Here is a 23,961-nt window from a genome sequence, read left to right on the forward strand (position 1 = left end):
CCTGGCAATAACTGCATTAATTTAACTTGACAGACATAAGATGGCTGATTGGGCAGACAGTATAACCGGTTTACTCACCGAGATTTGATAGGACCTTTGAATTTCGGGTCAAATTTAGCCGGTTCACCTATGGGCAAAAGAGAGAGGTATTAGCAGACTTGTAATTAGACATTTATGACAGCCAGTGCATCCTCAATTAGTATACATGGTAATAGAGCGCCGTATACAGATAATCACAGGATAGCCTATGATATCACATAGTATAAGACAGTGACAACTTAATTGTATAGTTTGGGCCCACTAAGGCAGGTGAGCCAAGCAGCCATAGTACCCCTGCTTCTATGTGGCTACTACCATAGAATTGAGAACAAATAAAACCCAATGCCTCCTGCCTCAGTGATTTCACTAGCTCCCCTTTTTTATTTTGTCAATATATGCAGACTGCAACTTGTCTCTCTGCACCAAACAACTTCAATTCTGTCTACATTACGTCAGTGCTACTTTGTCAGACATACCATAATACCCAACTCTCCTGGAATGTCTGGGACACTCCCCATTCTGTGGGTGATCTCCTGGAATTTAGAGAGAGTCTGACAATCGCTCTGAACTGAGGCTAGACAGAGAAGCAGTGGGCAGAACCCAACAAAGTGACGCGTTTCGCTTTGTTATGCTCCGCCCATCAAGCTATACAGATGCGATTTACACCACCACGCTACACCCACCACCGCCATACGACGTAATTTACATCACTGCTCGGGAAGTTGATGGGTGTTGTGGTGCCCTCCCCGGACTTCCCGTAGCTATACTCCGCATCTCGGGAAAGGGAGATGTGAAAAGTCAGCAACTACTGACAAACAGAATAGGTCTATACAGTGCTTAATTTGTGTATAAAAAAAAAAAAAAAAAAAAAAAAAAGAAGTGGGATGCAAAAGCTTGTGACAAATGCTGGAGGGACATTTTTTATTCTTTTATTTTTATTGGTTTTCAACATAAGGAGAAAGATACAGAAAAGAGAAAGGGGAGAGATTGCAAACAACAAAGGAAGATCAACATAGCAAAGGGTATCATAGAACCTAGCCCACATTTCCTTCTTTGTCTTTAGTTTCTATGTGTGCGACGAGTTTCTAGACAGAATATTTTGCCATCTCGTGACAATATCGCATCCTTACAATGATTTCCCTCACGGTGGGTATCTGGCTGGCTTTCCGCCTGGTACAATTAGTACTTTTGCAGAAAGTAGCAAGTGGATAATTCAATATCTGACAGATTTATCCCCATTAGATGGGTAAAAATGTAGTAATGCTAAAGAGGGCCAAGGATCACATGAAAGTCCCCAAATATAGACAACAAGTGACAATGGGGAGAGTTTTAATGAGAAGGTTGAAGTAGCGTCTTGTGTGTTGATTTGGGTCAGGTTTGATGAAGACGTCTATCTGCTCTGTGGGGGATTGATAGGTTTCATACAGATCTGCGTAAATATCAGCAAAGATATATGATATTTTAGTGGAGTTGATTTCTTTGCTTCCTGCTATATTTATGGCCAAGATGTGTTCTGGTCTGTTACTCAGCTTTGTTACTTCTCGAGTAATATTTCGGTTTCATAGCAACAATAGCTCTGTTGAGGTGAAACATTAATAGGGAGTTTCATGAATCTCTAACTTATATAATGATTCTGTGTTTGCTTTCGTTGAGAAATTATTTGTTGGAAGTCTTGAGTGCCTGTGTTTGGGATATTAGAGTATTGTCACTCTCCTAACAACACAGCCTCTGTGATTTGTAAAGCTGGGTACACACTACACAATTTTTCCACCAACTTTTTATGTCGATCGGTTTTACATGCGATCGAGGATCTGATCGCTCGGTCCATGGACTGCATACACACTAGCCTTGTTTAGGACGATAAAGGGAAGAGCGGATGTCCCTTTAGCGACTTTTTACAGCCATGCTGTCGTGAGCAATGCCTGTAATTTCGTACTCACTGTTGTGGATCGGTCGGAAGTTTATACACACTACACAACGGAAACGGGATTGGAACGAAAATATTAAACGGTACGACCAACCAAATGAGGCGACAATCGTCCATTTGGGCAGACTTTAGACCATCGTGACACTGCACACACTGACCCGACTTTTGAACGAGCGGTCGTATGTCGGCTGACTGAGACGATTATTGGATGAAAACCGTGTAGTGTGTACCCAGCTTAAGGGCTTACCCCCTAAGGGCAGCTTTAAATGCACAACAACCCATGAAGGGGGAAGGATCACCTGCTTTGATTACTTGGAAGAAGTGAATTAAAGGTTCTAGCAGTTGCAACACTGAATCGAGGGGCTCATTCAGGCACCATGATTTGGGAGGGTAAGGTCCAGGTGAAGACTTCCACCTCCGGTTAATGGGCATGTGGTCTCACTGTACTATATTGTGGATTGTAGATATGGATTTATCTTGCACAAAACATCAACCAAGAATACATAGATGTGGACAAGATAGATGTGGGATGGACAGCACGCTACCCCTCAGAAAGGTTATACAGGGGTAGTCACCTGTCTTTGAGAGGGGAGAGAGGATTTATCTAGGTTGGGTTCTGGAGTTAAAGTCCCCACAATAAGTAGAGATCACAGTTTGTGTAACTCAATTGTAGATAAATTTGACAGATACTCCCACTAATACAGTACATCTGCCAACTGGTCCGTTATCCACTTAAATTCCTTAAAAGGAAACGGCTTTATAGAATAGACTAAATAAAATAGTATAAAAATAACCAAGTTCTTGTGTGTAGAAGGTCCACTAGCCAAGTATAGAGCAAATGGCAGCACACCATTTAATTAACTAGACCAAAAATGAAATAATTACAACTTAAACTCACAATCAAAACAGTATTTTTAGTTGGTGGGTGGGTGTAGCCTTTTCCGCTTATTGGAGGGGGATCTTTAGGTTTTTAAGTAGGGATTTGCCTAACTGTATTCCACTTTTTGACAACCAAAGGGGGAACTGGCATCAAGTGAGACTTTCCATTTCTTCAGCAGCTGAAGGCCTTGTTCTGTTGAGTTGACTACAAGCAGATGGACATTTCTTGAAATCATCAGCTTGATGAGACATCCTTATCGGCAGCTGTCTGGAACAAATGCATGCGTTGGAAGACATTCCTTGGTGTTTTGGGGATGAGGAGATTTGGGTCTTGGTAGCCAGTGGTTATGGTCAATTAAAAGGCCTAATTCAGACGTGTTCGGGATGAGCTTCTGGAAATGGGTTTTCACATTGTCTTCCAGGTCAACCGAAAGTATTGATTCAAGCAAACTTCTTACTCCGATATGGTTTCTGCAAGATCTATCTTCAAGGCCTGCTGTCTTATCTTATAAGGTAGATATGAGCTCTTGAGCCTCAGGAGATTTAACTAGAGAGTTACGAGCACAGTTGGCAGATCCATTTTAAATCATTACATAGATTTTATTAGGATAACCCCATCCATAAACCCTAATAAACATATAAACTATTTACCACAATCTGTGACTTTGTCACCCCTCTCAATCCTCTTCCTTGTCTCAGGTTCAGGGTTATCAGCAGAGTTATGTGTTAATTGCAATATACTTACAGCTGTTATCAGTTGATTACCACGGAAATGATACACTTAACCTTGAATTCTGTTAACAACATTGATTAGTCATATTCCTGCCTGTGTGTGTTCAGCACATGAGGTGAAGGGGGCTATACGCCTTATCGGATTTACAAGCCTCTGGGTGTCACAGCTTTACAAGCTGATCTGTACAATACTGATGATAAACAAAAATCTACTTGGTGTATTCCACAGCTCTGTTCAATATATACAACACTATTCTCACTTTCCTGACGGGCCCGCAATCCCTGACAAAAAGACTTTAAATGACCATTTAATTAAGATGTACATGCAGCAAATATTTAATACCGACAAAATGTTGTCAACTAAGCATCATGTAGGATAATTCCTAGGGACACTACACTGATAAGCAGAGGCATCTGAACAATGTGTTTACTAAATTTAGTTATGTCATTTAGTGTCATTTGTTTTGCACTGTATATATTACACTTTATTAAATATTAACTTATTAAAAGAGTAGGTAATAAGTATATAGAATAATAATGGAATGAAATTTAAAGACACACACACTCACATCTGATTGTCCAGATAGTTTATTACTTATCTGCCCGCATATCATTTAGTGTGCGACAATAAAAGACCAACGCCGACCTATAACAACGGATATAATAGTTTATAAAGTCACCAGTACAACCCTCCAAATTTTTGACTTGCCAAAGTTACTGATAAATATCTGTAGTTTACCAATGGTTGTTTAATAAGCAGTCGCTACTATGAGCTGCTGTTATGATTGAAATTGTGCTAAGCGTTGGATTATAAGTGATCAGCTGAACCAAAATTGCTATTAAAGTGCACCATGTTAGTGATCTATGTAATGAAGAAACAGACACAACTGGCACAGGACTGTGTACGTGTGGCTTAGCGTTAGAAGTATTTCTCTGGGTAATTAGTCAATTCTGAAAAAAATGGGACATTACCAAGAACGTCATTTTTAAAATGTATGATTGTCCCAGAAAAATTGTGAACCATTGTGTACTATACATTGGGATATACTTCTTCCAGACAGTCCTGCAGAACTGTTAATTCCCAGCTAGTCCCGTCACACAAGGCTCTAGTTTGCTCTGTCACTGGCTTTTAAATCCTCCCTGGTTACCATGTTGTTGGGTGTCGGATAAAGAGGGGGACCCACACTCTGGACAGGTTTGTTTGCCAGCCCTCATCACCTAAGAGGGTATCCACTGCTTGGGTATGACCCCTGGTCCTCCTGAACCCCCTGTTGTGGGCAGCTTCCTGAAGTCGGGAGATAATGGACTTACACAAGGGGCTCTGTCACTGTTCTTCATATGCCTAAACTATCCCAATAAAGATGAGTGGTGACCCCCTCCCTGAATTTTACTTGTTTGATGCTTTCTAGTTTGGTTGGCTCTCCGGACCGTCTGGAACGCCCGGTAGGTGGTGGTCACCCACTAATGCAAAATGTCCTAGTTTCTGCAAATATAGCATATGGTAGTGACTAGACTGGGAGTAGAGGAAAGAATCCATAGATCAGTCTTAGGTTGGTTAGAGCCCTTTTCAGGGACACTGAAGGAATTAACAGTGAACAAAAAAAACAAATACCTATACAGCTGCTACATGGTGATGTTTATACAAAACTTGGGGAAGTGCCAGCCCCATTCTTGTCTATGAGAGGGGGCCCCAAGTGGGCTTAACCTTTATTGTGCCTGTTACCCCCACCCCATCACATGTATCACTGAACAAGAAGGGGTCTGAATGTCTACTGACAAGAGTGGCCCTTTAGCCGATCGCATTTAAACGTTTGTGTTACAATGCACTTACCTATTAAGGGTTAACACGTTATTACATCTGGTAGTAGCCGATAGAATTCTTAGATCCTACTCGTTGTTGTACGGCCCTTTGCAATGTTGATGCGTGTTGTGTTATACTTATGACATTTTTCTCCCTCTTTACAGACTAGACACAGCTGGCAGGAAAGCATTACGGTCAGCGACTAACACAATGCGATTTCGCCGATTGGCCGCAGGTTACTTCCCCCTTCGTTGTACTTCGTGGCTATTGGTCCTTTTTTACGGAGGACCCCTTGACCTGTGTGGAGACGTCATTGTGACTCCAGAAGGGGCGTCTGTTTCGCAGACGTCAGACTAAACGTCGGCCATTCAGTAAAGGACGATACCCTGGGTTAGTGGGCTCCGGGCCATTTGGCCATCCCCTCGTTTGGTTTTGTATTGGTTGGTTTCGCTATTCTTGCATTTTGTTTTACGCCACCACTTTAATTATAATTAAATCTGTGACCTTATTTGCCAAATTTAAATCTGTGTCTGTGTCGTTATTCATTTAGAGTAATAAGTTTAATGGGTAAAAGTGGTTTCTCGTGCGGTGGAAGAAGCATCAACGGTTTATGACCTTTACAAGGTTATCTCACAGGGTGAACCCCTGAAATACACAGACTTAGTGCACCCAACATTGCAAGAACACAAAGGCTGTTCCTTCTCGCTGTAGCTGGCTGGATATCAGCAGTAACGTGTGTTGGGACCATTTGTGAGGATGGGCTTTATTACCCTATTATTGTATACAAAGTCCCCTGTTCCGTTTACTCCTTGATCTACTGCCCTCAATGCAGCCCCTACTCTACCCCACATGTGCCCCTCTTATATGTTGCCCCATCACGGTTTATCTCCTGCTCCACCCATACACCGCCCCCACCACTTTCACTCTTGATTTCAGCCTTAAATTAGATAGAGGCTAAATATATATTTCCGTGTTTGTACAAACAGGTTGCTGTATCAGTGTGTAGAGTGTAGGTGTGGTAGAGAATGTTCTGCAGAAGAACAAAGGCAGAGAGTTATATTACCAGTCATGAATGTTCTGTTTATAGCCCCATATATACAATCCCAGGCTCATGTACTGCAGATCTCTATAAAGTAACTTAACCCCCTCCACACCTGTCATACCCAATCATTACCCATTGCCCTAAACCTGCACTTCCCCGTCCAAACGTTTCTAGTCTCCATTCTTATTCATTGTCCAAGCTATACCCCCCCACCCCATCTCTATCTCCCACACCTCTCCCTTATCTTCCCCCTACGTCACACTCATTCACCTTCCTGCTACTGCAAGACGCACCACCTGGCGTTTTTCTGGTACATGTATTTTAATGGAATTATTTCCTCCTCAAACTAGACCAGCAAGAAATGGGTTAATGAGGAGAGTCTGCAAAGTAACTGGTACGAGAGTAGCTCTCTATAGAATTTTTGACAAGATGAGGTTAACATTGCAATGCACCTGCTGATTTCATTAACAAATCACTATACCACAAGAACATGTATAGGAATAGTGAGCCTCAGGGGCTGTGAACAAAGATGGGGCCCTTTCAGACTCGACAGTAACTTTTACAGCCCTATCGTCATATTCAAAACATCTATAATGATCACGCACATTTCTAACAATTTTAGACCAGGGTGGAGGAGTTGGCCGGGATTCAGTTTAAGTGACTGTCTGTAGCTTGAGGTGATTTCTTGTGTGCATTTTGTGGACTGAATATTTTTGCTTGCCTTTGCACCCAAAAAGAGACACTTGGCGCACGCCTTTACACCCAAAGTATGCCCTAAATCAAAGAACATGGTCCTATCCTAGCATACAACGGTCACTCAGAACCCAGGTAGTTAATCCGGTTAATTCCTTGCTCTGGTGTTTCCCCTGCAGAAAACATCCGAGGACTCAGAGGTTTGGTTACAAATTTATTTCATTAAACACATCCTTTTTTTTTTTTTTTTCTAAATGGTTTATTGGAAGCTTCGAAAATAATTCATATACAGGGAGAACAGATCATCAATGAATAAGAGACTTAACTATGTTTGCATTCAGTAAAACAATTATAAAACATTAAAATAACCAAATAATAATAATGAGCACATAACCGGAGGATGCCTACTCTTTCATATAAGTTGGGTTAAGTGTCAAGCAAAAAGGAATTGAACAGGAGTAGGAAGGAGCAGGGGCATGGGGGAGAGGGAGATTCCACTCGGGTGGTTTCCCATGAGCAAGTACAACTTCATAAGGGCTGCCTGGAGGAGGCCGTGCTTAAAAATTAAGCAGGTTCTGTTGGTGAAGTGAGGTCCAGGGACCCCAAACTGGTGGTAATATATTCCATTTGGTACATATGCCATTATTAGAGTAGGGGGAGTGAGATTTTTTTCCAGGATGCTGCCGTCATGTGACCGTACTGACAATCTGCGTGATCAGGTTTTGAGATGGTTTAGGGACATTGGGTACTGGCAGGGGAAGCAAAATAAATTTTGGGCCATGAGGGATATCTGTGCAAGTGATGGTAGAGATCAGATTTGTGGTCTCCGTCCATAGTGGAAGTTTGGGACAGTTCCACCTAGTTGCCTGCAGTTTTTCCAATAAGCACCCAAAGTGGGAAGATGCTACAGAGCCTGTATATACATTTTCCTCAATACAGACAATAAGAGAAGATTCAGCAACTTGTTCCCATGTCAGAGAAATCCTCCTGGTCCAAGACCTCGCTACAATCTAGTTCCCATTAAGCTACATGTGGGTTCCTCTGGTCGGCAGAGGTAGGAAGGAGGGTGTTAAACAGCACTGAAATAAGACCCTTAGAAGAGGGACTGCGGAGATAAAGATGGAGAGTGGCCTATTGGAGATAAGGTTTTTGACAGAATAGATACTTTTATTGTACATATACAAATGGATCCATTTGTGTACTAGAATAGGTTTCATGAAAATATGTGCTTGGATCGCTCTGTTCCCAAATCTTCTCGCCACCCTCAGTGAGGTGAGCAGGGTCAGGAGAGAATAGTTCACTGTCTAAGAGTTACAATGGGCAAAGGCTTTGCACACAAATGGCCTAAACTCAGGCAACTGAGCAGAAGTGAAAACGTTTAGTATGGACAATGAGAACCATTTTTCCCTGCAAAACAAAATGAATCGGCCCCTTGATGTGATTCATGAACATCATAAAAAAATTGTTGTTGTATAAGGAGTCACAGAAAGGATGCATTTACCCGTGACTCTCCTGCACTGCCCCCCTCCCGATATCTGTGACATGTAATACCCTGGGTGGGTTATAAGCATGCATGGTTGGGCCAACACAGGGACGATTCAGAATGTACAAAACGCATATTGTTCCTTTATAATCGATGGTATGTCTTGCTTCCTCCCTATGTTGCTGGGAGCATCCATGTGATGGTCCGTTGTGCCCCCGTTGTTATTACAAGCCCCATCTGAGGGGTATTTCTGATAATCACCAGCTAAATGAAACAGCGCGGAGATGGATGGGAAAATTGGGGATATCACTCGTGCTTGAACCCTTACAGCTATTAAACTGAAGTACAGTATTGTAAAATTTATGAATCATGGGAAGACTGCACACAAGAATGGATTTCCATAAAAACCACATGCATGCCCCCCATGCCAACATGTCTAATAACACACTGCAAAATGCATAGACATGCTACAATCCATAACCAAGCATTTGCTTTTATCAGACTGCGTGACCAGTGATGGACAGGGGCAATAGCCCACCAATCTGAAACAGCAGCAATTACTTGCCCTAGAGGCCTCTTTGAAACTGGCAGCCACAAGTGACTGCCCCATACACCCTGTGTAAGAATTGGTTATGGGTAAGAGAGGACAGTGGTGTGGCGCTCTGCCAATCGTCGCAGGGGCAAGACTACCGTCGATGCAATGCACTGCAGAGTCACCATGGCAAGTAAGCCGCATCTTAATGCTAACTCTGGAAAGTAATGACAACAGACAGGCTGTGATGTCCTCTGCATTAGGAGTCGACAGCTTTGACCTTGTAATTATGGCAGAACAGGAACTAATGAGAACATGTCAACACTGTCATCATTCCCAGAAACTAACCAGTAATTAAGAATAACAAGCGACACCATGGCAATATGATCCCCAGAGCCCAACGATGGGCTGTGCACAGCTCCCACCTCCTTCTCATAACTCAGACAATAGATCCTCAGCTCTCGTCTATAGATATAGGAGATAAAGAGCTTCCTGCTAGTTTATAAATGTCTATTCTCCCCCACTGTACATTTACAATAGATTCCCTGAGATCTCAATGTGCACACAGTGAGCCTGCTGTGGTGCAGACTGTAAACGGATCGTACTTTGTAATACAGTCTCTCATCCATTGTGTGTTTACAACAGGGTTCTTGTCTGCCTGGTCCCTATTGTTTAGCTCTGCTCTCAGCTCTCACTAGACTTCCAGTAATACCTGGAGAGCAAAAAGAAACATATTGCCCCAAACCCTGTTACTAGCCAAAACCTCTTCATTTTCTTCTGCAGAGTCGTCCTATTACTTATGAGCTAATAATACTCTGCAGTGCCAGTCAGAGATGTCAATCATACCCAAGTTGAGGAATGGGCACAATCATCATCATCATCATCATCATTTATTTATATAGCGCCACTAATTCCGCAGCGCTGTACAGAGAACTCATTCACATCAGTCCCTGCCCCATTGGAGCTTACAGTCTAAATTCCCTAATATATACACACACTCACACAAAGACAGACAGAGAGGGAGACAGACAGAGACTAGGGTCAATTTTTGATTGCAGCCAATTAACCTACCAGTATGTTTTTGGAGTGTGGGAGGAAACCGGAGCACCCGGAGGAAACCCACGCAAACACAGGGAGAACATACAAACTCCACACAGATAAGGCCATGGTCGGGAATCGAACTCATGACCCCAGTGCTGTGAGGCAGACGTGCTAACCACTAGGCCACTGTGCTGCCCAATGTGCGCTCTTCACGGCGGTGCCCACAAGAAAAGGCAGAGTGGCCAAGTACCACCAGCGAGTGTTCAGCGCTTCCGAATGCTGACCCACCCCCCCAGCCACCTTCTAAATACCCCTTTGGCAAGTGCTATGCGGAGCAGCAGGGAATCCCTACTTTCCCAACGAAGAACAAAGTAGTCCAGGGCCAGGACGGCAGGACAGAGCCCTTAAATCTGGACTGTCACACCTAAACCGGTCAGGTACATAAAAAGACGCTGAAGGAGGTGCACAAGCGAGACAAGTTGTAGAGAGGGTCCTGCTCAGGATGTTTCACTTACATAACAACCTACAAGAAGTGGTGCTGTGCCTAGTGGGCTAACACTGGAGAGCAGGGACATGGTCAGGTGTATTTCAAGAGGAAAATATTATAATTCTGGAATAGTCATTGAAAATTAAGTCTAGTTCTAGCTACTGATTTTCATTGACCTCTGATCTTGCAAAATAAATATTACAGCAACTGTGTTCCTCATCACTGCACCACATCCCCTCCCCCATAACCAAGTAAAATGGAAGTATGTGTAATATTCGGGGGGAGGGGTCATGCATTCATATCTTGCCACTCCTAAGAAGACAGGCCAAAATCAGAGCAAGAACACACAGTCACTGGTGCACGGGAGGGCTGGCAAATTTTAGCCCGGGGGAGAGACTCGGTTCAGCAGCCTATTGGGAACATTTTTAAAGGAATACAATGCAGGTAGCCCAGTGATTCAGCCCAACATAACCCACTATGGGACCGACATTTTACCTGGGCTTTCAGTTCCATTGCTCACGCGGGAATCAGACAGTCGGGTCACCAATGCGCATTTCCGCCTTGACTGACATGGCCAAGTGGTGACCTAACTCTTACCGCTCCAGGTTCAGCTTTTAATGTTAAATTATAGCTATAGGTGATTTTCTATCTCTGCAATAAGAAAATCATCTCTATCGCCAGATCTGAATAAACAGACCCCTCTAGTCTGGTAAACATATAGGGTTAAAGTATTCAGTATTATAAAGTATAACATATAGGAGTATAAGTCATATTTTAAAACTGCAAGTTTATTAAAGGCAACGTCCACCAGTTTTTGCCTTTGCTGAAATTGCTGTTTTAAAAATTGACAGCAAACCGCCCACAATCTGTGGTTTTAAAGAACTGCCGTAATGTTTACCCCATAGTGTTGAGGGGAACTGTGGACAGAATTTGGAAACGCTTAGCTGAATGGATCGGAACATTTTCAACAGTACCCAGTTTCAGACTTTGCAATACTCACACAAATGTGTCACTTGTAAATCTCTGTTTAATCACTGCTGTTCTATACGCTGATTAAAAAGGAAAGCTAAACGTTAAAGCACTTAGCTCACCACTGGTGTTTCTTACTACCCTCAGGAGTATGATCAGAGCTACAATTCAATACATGACTCTTGAGTCTCATATCTATTAAGTCATTGGTGGACAAGACAATGTATAGCAATACTTGCATGAAAAGCTTCATGACCATCTAAACCAGTTTAGCAGCATATCATGCCTGCAATACCTGAATGAGAAAGCACATGATTCCTACACCGTGCATCCAGCCTCAGTGATATCAATGCTTCCAAGTGAATGGATAGGCTGCATTCTCAGGTCTAGTGTTTCAACCAACAATATGGCTGCCTCCGCAGAGGAGACACATCGATAGCAATAAATAAATCATCATCATAGCGCCACTAATTTCGCAGTGCTGTACAGAGAACTTACTCACATCAGTCTCTGCCCCAATGGGGCTTACAGTCTAAATTCCCTAACATACACACAGACAGATAGTAAGGTCAACTTAATAGCAGCCAATTAGCATGTTTTTGGAGTGTGGGAGGAAACCGGAGCACCTGGAGGAAACCCACGCAAACACGGGGAGAACATACAAACTCCACACAGATAAGACCATGACCCCAGTGCTGTGAGGCAGAAGTGCTAACCACCGAGCCACCGTGTTGCCCAATCATTTAATTTGCCAAAGCTATTGTAACTTACATACAAAACAGGAGTGGACTATTGTGTTATTAAGAGGGAATTAGATCACAGTACAGGATGTGAGAATGAACAGATCATGAGCCCGACACAGTGATTGAATGAAAACATGATAAAGGACAGACTGAAAATAAAGGCCAATTAATTGTGCAATGCTTTACATAAGCGTTTGCTAATCATCACTCTCACATACTGTACATTGCCTCATTCAGTATTGTTTGGAACATCTCTTTGACATTTAGATACCTAGGATACTTCAATAAACAAACTATATGACACATTGTTTCACTGTTAGGCTGGGTACACAATTTCTCCCAATGCGACATTTTTAATGATTTTACCAAACAGAAAGAAAAAGTCCCGATCAGCTGCCGATTCCTGTGTACACGCTAAACACGTTTTACCTTCAGATCTGTGCTCTTCATCTGTCATAAGCATCAGCTGAAAAGATCATGGGCCTGATTCATTAAGGATCTTAACTGAAGAAACTTCTTATTTCAGTCTCCTGGACAAAACCATGTTACAATGCAAGGGGTGCAAATTAGTATTCTGTTTTGCACATAAGCTAAATACTGACTGTTTTTTCATGTACCACACAAATACTTGATAGCTTATTTGTACACTGAAATTAAAAGTTGATATTTGTGTGCTACATGAAAAAACAGTCAGTATTTAACTTATGTGCAAAACAGAATACTAATTTGCACCCCTTTCATTGTAACATGGTTTTGTCCAGGACACTGAAATACTCTGCAGACTCCGGTCCTGAGTGCATACACACTGCCGATAACCGGCTGAAAACACTGTAGTGTGTACCCAGTTGTACTCAAACACCTAACTTGTGTATAACTGGCATCTGTGAATAGAGATCTGACCGACACCTGTGCAAGGAGCTACACACAGGAACAGCATTGCTACTTAAAAGCATAGACAAGTTCTTCTACTTCGCTTTAATACAGCACGTTCATTAACGCGTCTCTAAGCTTCCCTGCAGCACCGTGTCCTATGTACTTAATGAGCGTTCCCTTTGTATTATAGAGAGTGTTAGTGCTGCAGGCAATGCTGAAATTGGTGCAAAGTGCAGCAAACACTTCTGTGTGAGTACAGATATATTCGTTTACATTATTTTTTGGGCCGTGAGAGATTCAAAACGCCTTTAATAGACATTAAGAGCAAGTTTAACACTTAAAATGAAGGATAGGAGGCCTTACAGAGATGGAGTGGGGCGTTCACACTATTATTCCCCATCAATAGGACTGGAGAGAAAATCAATAACGGGTTGCAACAGATTTTGTAAAGAAGAGCACAGCTCCTGCCCCCTCTGTTCTCCCTGATTCCCCCTCTCCGGTGATGTCATTGCAGGGGGGGGGGGGGGGGGGAGGGTTCTTTAGTTTGTGCATGCACCAGGGACCCAGCAGGCTTTAATATTTTGTGGCTGGTCCTCCGTGAATGTTTTCCTGAGGATATCATAGTCCCACTGTACGCAGAGACCTCTCCTGCACAGTTACTAGGCTGACAGTCAATATAAATAAGAACTGAGGGCTGAAGTTAAACACAAGTGGAATTAAAAGCTAAGGTTGTGTACATTAGCTAAAGTTCATCTCTCTAAAGGGTTAGAGATCTAGTGGGGGGTGGGGGCGCTCCCATTGGTGTGGCACTGGGGGAGGGCGAAGGGTCAGCTAATAAAAGTGATGGGCAGAGTATGAATCAGCCTCTAGGATCCAGGACATTGCCCGCCCACCCTTCCTGGTCCGGGTGGATTCTTCAGCCCCTGGTGTTAGATTTGGAATGTTCTATTTTGTGCCTTTTTTTCTCTTTTTTCGGTTCCTGGCCTGGTTTGGCGTTTGTATTTTTGGAGGTCCTGGATAGTTGTTGTTGCCGGAAAATGCAGTGCAGACCGTAGCCAATGACTATCCGAAGGGGAAGTTGACCCAGCGTTGGGATATCTGCCTGTATGTGGTAGGTTACATGGCTCCATTGGGGCAGGGATTGATGTGAATGATTATATATCCAGTGATAGTTATAGTGAATGGCGCTATATAAACGATAATAATAACATACCTCCCAACATTTACAATCATGAAATCAGGACAAAATAACCCCCTCCCTGTTTTGCCCACAAATGAGAAAATTTTGGAAAAAAAATATGTCCTTTTTAAGCTCCACCACTTTGTAGCCTGCCAATCGGGATATCCTGCCAAATTCGGGACAGTTGGCAGGTATAATTATTAATAATAATAATAGTATGCGATACACAAATTAGTTCCTTGTTTTCAAGGTCTGTTCCTTTAACGCAAGATCACCTCCTTACTCACATTACACTTGTTTAACTTTGTACAATCAAAAAGGAGGAAGAACCATTCAGGATAGAATTAAATGGATTAAAAAGTGAGGGAACGAAATACAAAGACTGTGCCTGGATCATATTCAAAGAGTGAATACATACAAATGACACAAATATTGACCCAATGAATGACATGGTAACAACGAGTCAACCTGGGAATGTACAAGACTTCTATGCGGCATCCAGACAAGCGCTCAGTTTTTGTTTTCAGCTTTAGATAAACTCTATAGATTTTTTTCCATGCGCCTTCTCCATTAGCATCGAACACTTTTTTTTTTTTATCCCATTTAAATAAATGGAGAGTCGTAAGATTACTTTCAAATCTGATCTCCCTAAAAAAAAAAACCACCATTCTTTATGCAGCCTAAATAAAAGGAATTTGAATAGTGATGAAATAAGAAGACAAAACTACTAAAAATATTTCATCCAAGGTAAATAATAACAGCAACAAGGAAACCTTAGCATAAAGTTGCCATTATAAGTACCAACATACATAAAAGCAATATGATAATTATGCTAAGTAATAGTTTCAAGTATAAAAAAAAAAACACATTTTAAAAAATAAACATCGGTGTGATGTGAAATAAAGTTTTTTGACAATATATATATGAAAAAAATAGGGGTTAATCAAAATACTATTGCGCTACATGAGCCATATATAGATCACCCAAGATTAACATTGTAATGCAGCCACACGACTTGTGTGAAAAGGCTCCGGATAGGATTTGTACCGGCCTTAGAGAGACGTAGAACTGGAAGAACGTAAAATGTCTATTTCACATACGGAAACCCGGCAACTAGAAGATCAGGGACTGTAAAGGGCGAGATTTTAAGTTAGACATTTAACCAGAGCTGTCAGCTTAGAGCAAAATGTCCCCATAAAAATAGATGATGCATTAACCACGTAGTCACACAGGGGAGTGCTGGGAAGATTGATTGAGTGCTGTACTGCAATGGGCTCTAGGAAGGAAATGGAGATAACAATCTTTACTGGTGTGGGAGAAGTCACACCGTTCTGCTAAACCTTTCTGGCAGAAGAGTATGTACAAACATAGAATTTGACAACAGTTGAGAACTGCACAGCCTATCGAGTCTTCCAGTCGTTTAGCCCTGAGAACCCCAGGCCCTGTATGATCCATAACTGTTTTCAGATTTTGGATAGTCTTCGTGGCCAATGGAAGCTCCATGGGTACCCTACCGCCCCCCCCCCCCCCGCACCCTCGGTGGCACCCCTCTAAAGTGGCCCACCCTTCAAGCCCTTATCCCCGCTGCTTCATACCTTAGCAGATGGCAAGTGGGGGTGTCCTGTTCAGACTGGAAGCGTGGCGCAGAGCTGTGACATCATAGCCCAGCGCCACACTCCCAGCCTATCACCGACATCGAGAAACAGCACCCGACAACTTCACAGGTGAGAAGGTGCCAACTGCTTCTCCTCCAAGTCAGCAGCCAGTGGTCCGTGTAGATGCACCGCGGGGACATGAAAACACTGGATGAGCGACATTATGTCAGTCACTGTCTTAGACGCCCCCTATACACTGGCGACCACCTAGGTTTGCCTAATGGTAGCACCAGCCCTGATAGCCTTATGTCTATCCCTTGCCTGATTAAATTCCACTACTGTATTAGGCTCTACCGCATGTGTTGGGAGGCAATTTTGCCCTTAAACCTACTACCCTGTGAATGTTGGAGCACAGGGAATCACATTTTGTGGCTCAGATTTGCATAGCCTTCTCGGATTTCCCTACCCACAAGAGCAGGAAGTACCAGAGAGAACATATCACTGCGGTCAGTTATCCACACAACACATCACAGTGCAGCTTAATACAAACAGTCGCACAAACTTTGTACAATACAATATTTTCTTTTTAATTGCTTGGTTGCAAAGTCATGTGCGGCTGACAAATAATCCAATAAAATAAAATATAAATAGACAAATTAATCACAAAATCAGATCATGCGTTTGGGATATTTTCCCCTTGAAAACAGTTATCAGCATGGGTTATTTTAGATCTCTGATTCAACTCGCTCTCTCCTACGTTGCCCATGCTCATGTCAACAATTGTATGTATGAGGCTTGACCGTTGGTTGAACTGGAAAATGAACAGATTGTGTGTGTTTAAATTAGAGATGGTCACTGACCCCCGTGTTTTGGTTTTGGATTCGGTTTTGGATCTGGATTACCGTCGTGTTTTGGTTTTGGTTTTGGTTTTGCAAAACTGCCATTGCGTGTTTTGGTTTTGGTTTTGGTTTTGTTTGGTTTTGTTTTGCTATTTTTTTGGAAAATCCATGTTTTTGGGCCTAAATTAACCCAATTTAGTGCTCCAACTGTTTTAGAGACAAGTAATCTAATTGTTGAGGTAATAAATCATCCAAAAAAACAGTTTAATTCTTCGTTGGTAGGCCTATTCTACACACAAAACAGATTGTCTTCCTCTCCATCTATGCATATTGGCAATGCAGCCATCGTCTTTGAATGTATATTACACCCTACACTTATAGTTAAATATGTAAAGAAATGGAAAAAGCCAGTTTGGTTTCTGTCTCTCAAGGCCCCCCTCCACTTGTATAAAATACCAAAAAATTCAGCCATTATAGACTGTACAATATTAATTGACATGGAGAAAGACAGTTTGGTTTCTGTCTCTCTAGGCCCCCCTCCACTTGTATAAAATACTAAAAAATTCAGCCATTATAGACTGTACAATATTAATTGACATGGAGAAAGACAGTTTGGTTTCTGTCTCTCTAGGCCCCCCTCCACTTGTATAAAATACAAAAAAATCCAGCCGTTATAGACTGTACAATATTAATTGACATGGAGAAAGCCAGTTTGGTTTCTGTCTCTCTAGGCCCCCCTCCACTTGTATAAAATACTAATAAATTCAGCCGTTATATACTGTACAATATAAATTGAAATGGACAAAGGCAGTTTGGTATCTGTCTGCATCAGATCCTCTCTCCACTAGGAGTAAAATAGAAAACTATTCAGCCGTTATATAATCTAGAATATAAATAGAAATTGAGAAAGGCAATTTGGTATCTGTCTGCATCATAATCATCAACATCATCATTAGCGCCCTCGTCGCCTACACAAATCTCCCCCTCATCCTCTTCTAATTCCAAAGTGGCATCCTCAATTTGGGTATCACCGGCTACACTCGGGCTATTAAGGCACACATCAGCAGAATGCTCACGATTAGACATCCCACTGTTGGATGGACTCTCCACAGGGATTGTTGTCATTTGTGAATCAGAGCAAATATTCTCCTGTAATGCCTCACTGGTATCTTGCAGCTCAGCTTTGACGCGTAACAGTAGTTGTGCACCAATTGTAGCCTGGGTAACTTTTTGGGATCTGCCACTAATAGCCAAAGGTGAAGGCCTCATTCTCTCTTTGCCACTGCGTGTGTAGAATGGCATGCTTGCAATTTTTTTTTTATCGTCACTTAACTTTTGCTCAGTTACACTTCTTTTTCGCTTCAATACAGTAAATTTTTTTTTGGTTTTTGTTTTTTGCACTAATTTGAAAACACTATGTTGTTTGACATCGCCTTGGCCAGATGACGTACTGGGAACACTAACATCAGGACTGGTGACAGAACCTGGTTGCTCATTTAGATCATATGTGGACTGCTTTGAATCCATTCTGAGCGCAAACCACTGAGGAGTGCTTAAAATTATTGAGTAGATACTGCTGACAGATATGACTTTTGACAGCCAGAAATATTAATGCACAATTAGGGAGGACACCCCAAAAACACAGAGGAGTGCTAAAATTTATTGAGTAGATACTGCTGACAGATATGACTTTTGACAGCCAGAAATATTAATGCACAATTAGAGAGGACACCCCAAAAACACTGAGGAGTGCTTAAAATTATTGAGTAGATACTGCTGACAGATATGACTTTTGACAGCCAGAAATATTAATGCACAATTAGAGAGGACACCCCAAAAACACTGAGGAGTGCTAACATTTATTGAGTAGATACTGCTGACAGATATGACTTTTGACAGCCAGAAATATTAATGCACAATTAGAGAGGACACCCCAAAAACACTGAGGAGTGCTAACATTTATTGAGTAGATACTGCTGACAGATATGACTTTTGACAGCCAGAAATATTAATGCACAATTATGGGGGACAACCCAAAAGCGCTGGGGAGTGCCAAATATGAAGAAAAAATAATAAACCTCTATCCTCCTCTCTGCACTAGCGATTTTGGTTAGAGCAATTGCAAGAACAATATTGTATTCTTTCTCTGTCCCTGCTCTAATTAGCCTATGACTACACCCTGCTCTCTCCCTCTGTCAAATGGCGATGGATTGCTGTGGAGGCGTGTATTTATAAAGTTGAAGTATCGCGAGAACCGAGTCCCGAGATCCGACGACGTCACAATGACGTTCGGCCTCGATTTGGATTCGGAATTGGCGGGAGAGTACCGAGCTGCTCAGCTCGGTACTCGGATACCCAAAGTTCGGGTGGGTTCGGTTCTCGGAGAACCGGACCCGCCCATCTCTAGTTTAAATGTCCATCGATTAAACTGTTTATCAGGATAGAAAAAACACTTAAGGGGGTATTCAATTGTCAGCAATTATTTTTTTTTGACCGCGTTAAGTCATTTTGACGCTGTTTTTTTTTTAGCATTTTCGAGCGGGTTAACTTTATGTGCAATTCAATTCCATTTTTAACGCTACATTTTTTTTCATGAAACGGTCCTCTCGCGCTCCAGTAGAAGGTCTATTGAAAGTATAGGGTATGCAAGAGGCAGCCGCGTTAAAAGCTATTCAATTGTTTTTAACGCGGTGGGTAAAACAGTAAAATATGCTGTTTTATCTCGCAGCTCCTTGGGGTGTGTTAAAAATAAAAAACTCTGAACAGTATTTGAAATCATGTGATAATGTAAAAAAAAAAAGTTTAACTTATGTTTATCACTAATGCCTAACTTGTGTACGTTGATTTTCTTGCGAAAAAATTATGAAGTAAAACATAAAAAAAAATACAAAATTAAAATCACTAATTAATTATATTTATGTATGTTTTTGGTACAAATATGAATGTAGCAATGTGTTTTGACATGGTATAGATGATTGTATGATAAAAAAATAGTTGAATTAAAAAATATGCTAAAGAAAGTACTGTACTGTAGATATTATCAATGTGTAATGCAATCTAATGTATGGAAATGTATGCAAAACCTTTTTTCTTGTGTTATACACGACCGCGTTAAAACTCCCCTTCACTCCCCTAAAATCTCGCAAACACAATTTTTAACGCACGGGTCCAATTGTAAAGTGACCCAGACAGCCATTATAGACACACACACGAAGCTCCCACACAATACGTACAATGGGATAGTTTACAAATACATACTCCGAATTGTTTAACATTGTCAATGCAATTCTTAAGAAAATGTGTTTAGGAACATTTTGGAGTGATAAGTAATAAAATACAGCAAAATACTAAAAAGATCATCACTAAAATGGTAACACTACAGTATTATTCTGCTCTTATTATTACAGAGGGTTAGGAAGGATTAAACAACGAAGAAAAAAAAAAGGTTCATTAGAAAAAGTACACCAACAATTCCAGCCAGGTAAACACAAAGTATTTGAGGTGTGTCTGAAAGTGGAGTTACAATTGTGAATCAGAAACACCAGCTCTCTGGATTCTGGGCACACAATTGCCAGCTCTTGTGTGGGGTTAGTGAAGAGAAAACTAGAATTAAACCAATAAAACAAAATGTGTAACAAGTCAGCTGGGAGCTGGACAGGTAAAACTGGTTGTACGTGGGTCATGAGTGAAAGGACGGGGACACCAGTGAGGGAAGCATTTTGGGAGCTAAACAAAATCAAGCTGTAAAACTAATAGGAACAAGCAGGGATCACAGGTAGAAAGTACTGAACACACATCTCAACTAAAACTTTAACTATATAAAGCCATTTCTGGTAAAAACGGTACTATGTCTCGTCAGCAAGAATTAGGAATAATTCCATGAAAATGTACCTTGGGATATAGGAGGGAGAGGTCAGGCTGGGTACACACTACAGGGTTTTCAGCCGACTGTCGCACAATAAACGACCGTTCGGCCCGATATGTCATTAGTGTGTACACTGAAACGATGAACGATTATTGTTCCAAAGCTCATGGTATTGTTTCATTTGATTTTTGAACCAGACTAAAACCCTCGTTCAATGATGGAACGTTGTTCTTCCAATTCTGCAGTGTGTGTGCGCTCACGATCAGGATCTCCATAGAGTTTACAGAGTCATGATCTTTTCAGCAGAAGAAGAGCACAGATCTGAGGGTAAATCTTGTAAAACCTGTATAGTGTGTACCCATGAATTGTCATGCTGATCGGGACTTTCATTTTCAGTTGTTTGTAAAATCATTACTGAGATGGCATCAGGAGAAATTTTCTGTAGTGTGTAACCAGTCTAACAGAATGGTATTACTGATATATGGGGGGGGACTAAAATATTAGACTGATATCGCTGGATCAATAACACATATAGACTTATAGATTGATTAAAGGGAACAGGTAACAGAAGGGTATGTTTGGTAGGCGGAAACAAGCAACATATAGATATATGCCTGACACAGAGGGTATGTGACACAGTTACTAGGTATACGTGTTATGGGGGACAGGTGTCATGAACAGGCATTACTGAAACATAGGGACAAGTGACAGAAATGGACATTATTAATTGAGTAGAGAAAGTTATTACCGATATATTGGGACAGGTGATAATGAACAGTATGACTGAAATGGGGGAAGGGGCCATTTAATAAGCATAAAGGTATGATTGGTATAAGTGAACAGATAATATTAAACAGCATTACTGAGACAGCAGGACAGGTACCAGACAGGTATGACCCACACAGCAGGGCAGGTACCAGACAGGTATGACCCACACAGCAGGGCAGGTACCAGACAGGTATGTACCACACAGCAGGGCAGGTACCAGACAGGTATGACCCACACAGCAGGGCAGGTACCAGACAGGTATGACCCACACAGCAGGGCAGTAACAAGGATTATACATAATACAAATTACAGGTTTTGGTCTCTCCAGGTAAGTGATGAGCCCAGATTACAGGGCACAGTACCTGTATTTAGTACTTACCGTACTCCTCCGCCATCTCTCCCTATTGCTCCTGCCGTTAACTAACCTCCTGGCTGATGGGTGTCCGTCGCCCTGTCCGTGTTGTATCTTAGCCCCGCCCACGGCTGTCACCTGTATGCCTGGCCGCCACGCCCACCGCTATCACCTGTATGCCTGGCCGCCACGCCCACCGCTATCACCTGTATGCCTGGCCGCCCCGCCCACCGCTATCACCTGTATGCCTGGCGGCCCCGCCCACCGCTATCACCTGTATGCCTGGCCGCCCCGCCCACCTACCTGCAGCGCACCACGCCCTCTATGTAAAGCTCTAGAGATAAGTACATTGCAGTGACTCTACCTTCTCCTGTTTATATCACACTCCGGACCTAACTAACCTGAATTAGCTCATTTATTTAATTAATTACTAGTAATACCTGTAACCGTTCAACTTGGAATGACTTAATCATAATGGAAGGAATTTTAATATTATCTGAGCATAGCAACAGAACGTACAGTGGGACCTTGCTGATAAAAGAGCATCAGCACAGACAGTGGCCCCTGTTAAGAGAACATAACCAAACTCACTGTAGACTGCGGCAGTCTGACTGTCCTCACTGCTTACAGAGCGTATATATAAACTACTTACAGAGCGTAGCCATGGGCCGCTCTCGCTGCTTACGGAGAGTAGCCATGGGCCGCTCTCGCTGCTTACAGAGCGTAGCCATGGGCAGCTCTCGCTGCTTACAGAGCGTAGCCATGGGCCGCTCTCGCTGCTTACAGAGCGTAGCCATGGGCCGCTCTCGCTGCTTACAGAGCGTAGCCATGGGCCGCTCTCGCTGCTTACAGAGAGTAGCCATGGGCCGCTCTCGTTGCTTACAGAGAGTAGCCATGGGCCGCTCTCGCTGCTTACAGAGAGTAGCCATGGGCCGCTCTCGTTACTTACAGAGAGTAGCCATGGGCCACTCTCGCTGCTTACGGAGAGTAGCCATGGGCCGCTCTCGCTGCTTACAGAGAGTAGCCATGGGCCGCTCTCGCTGCTTACAGAGCGTAGCCATGGGCCGCTCTCGCTGCTTACGGAGAGTAGCCATGGGCCGCTCTCGCTGCTTACAGAGAGTAGCCATGGGCCACTCTCGCTGCTTACAGAGAGTAGCCATGGGCCGCTCTCGTTACTTACAGAGAGTAGCCATGGGCCACTCTCGCTGCTTACTGAGCTAGCCATGGGCTACTCTCGCTGCTTACAGAGAGTAGCCATGGGCCGCTCTCGTTACTTACTGAGCTAGCCATGGGCCGCTCTCGCTGCTTACGGAGCATAGCCATGGGCCGCTCTCACACCTTATGGAGCGTAGCCATGGGCCGCTCTCGTTACTTACTGAGCTAGCCATGGGCCACTCTCGCTGCTTACGGAGCGTAGCCATGGGCCGCTCTCGTTACTTACTGAGCGTAGCCATGGGCTACTCTCGCTGCTTACGGAGCATAGCTATGGGCCGCTCTCACACCTTATGGAGCGTAGCCATGGGCCGCTCTCGCTGCTTACGGAGCATAGCCATGGGCCGCTCTCACACCTTATGGAGCGTAGCCATGGGCCGCTCTCGTTACTTACTGAGCTAGCCATGGGCCACTCTCGCTGCTTACGGAGCGTAGCCATGGGCCGCTCTCGTTACTTACTGAGCGTAGCCATGGGCTACTCTCGCTGCTTACGGAGCATAGCTATGGGCCGCTCTCACACCTTATGGAGCGTAGCCATGGGCCGCTCTCGTTACTTACTGAGCTAGCCATGGGCCACTCTTGCTGCTTAAGGAGCGTAGCCATGGGCCGCTCTTGCTGCTTACGGAGCGTAGCCATGGGCTACTCTCTCTGCTTACGGAGCATAGCTATGGGCCGCTCTCGCACCTTATGGAGCGTAGCCATGGGCCGCTCTCGCACCTTACGGAGCATAGCCATGGGCCACTCTTGCTGCTTAAGCAGCGTAGCCATGGGCCGCTCTTGCTGCTTACGGAGCGTAGCCATGGGCTGCTCTCGCTGCTTACGGAGCGTAGCCATGGGCCGCTCTCGCACCTTACGGAGCGTAGCCATGGGCCGTTCTCGCACCTTACGGAGCGTAGCCATGGGCCGTTC

At 43.1% G+C, this 23,961-nt stretch overlaps 1 protein-coding gene across 2 annotated transcripts in view; it reads right to left on the minus strand.

The window, feature by feature from the left end:
- The window catches only part of SLC44A4 (solute carrier family 44 member 4), a 55,283-nt gene extending 33,328 nt beyond the window's left edge, over nucleotides 1-21,955 (minus strand). The window contains exons 1-2 of one of the 2 annotated variants that reach the window (XM_075186538.1): nucleotides 21,868-21,955; nucleotides 79-127 (exon numbers count right to left, since the gene is read on the minus strand). In XM_075186538.1, coding sequence (XP_075042639.1) covers nucleotides 79-127; nucleotides 21,868-21,883 — 65 coding nt within the window. In that variant the 5' untranslated portion in view covers nucleotides 21,884-21,955. Of the gene's footprint in view, nucleotides 1-78; nucleotides 128-5,408; nucleotides 5,613-21,867 lie in introns of those variants that run through there. The other variant, XM_075186539.1, reaches the window with a different exon arrangement.
- Between the last annotated feature and the right edge of the window lie 2,006 nt (nucleotides 21,956-23,961).

This window comes from Mixophyes fleayi, chromosome 9, assembly GCF_038048845.1.
Source record: "Mixophyes fleayi isolate aMixFle1 chromosome 9, aMixFle1.hap1, whole genome shotgun sequence".
Lineage (NCBI taxonomy): Eukaryota > Metazoa > Chordata > Amphibia > Anura > Limnodynastidae > Mixophyes > Mixophyes fleayi.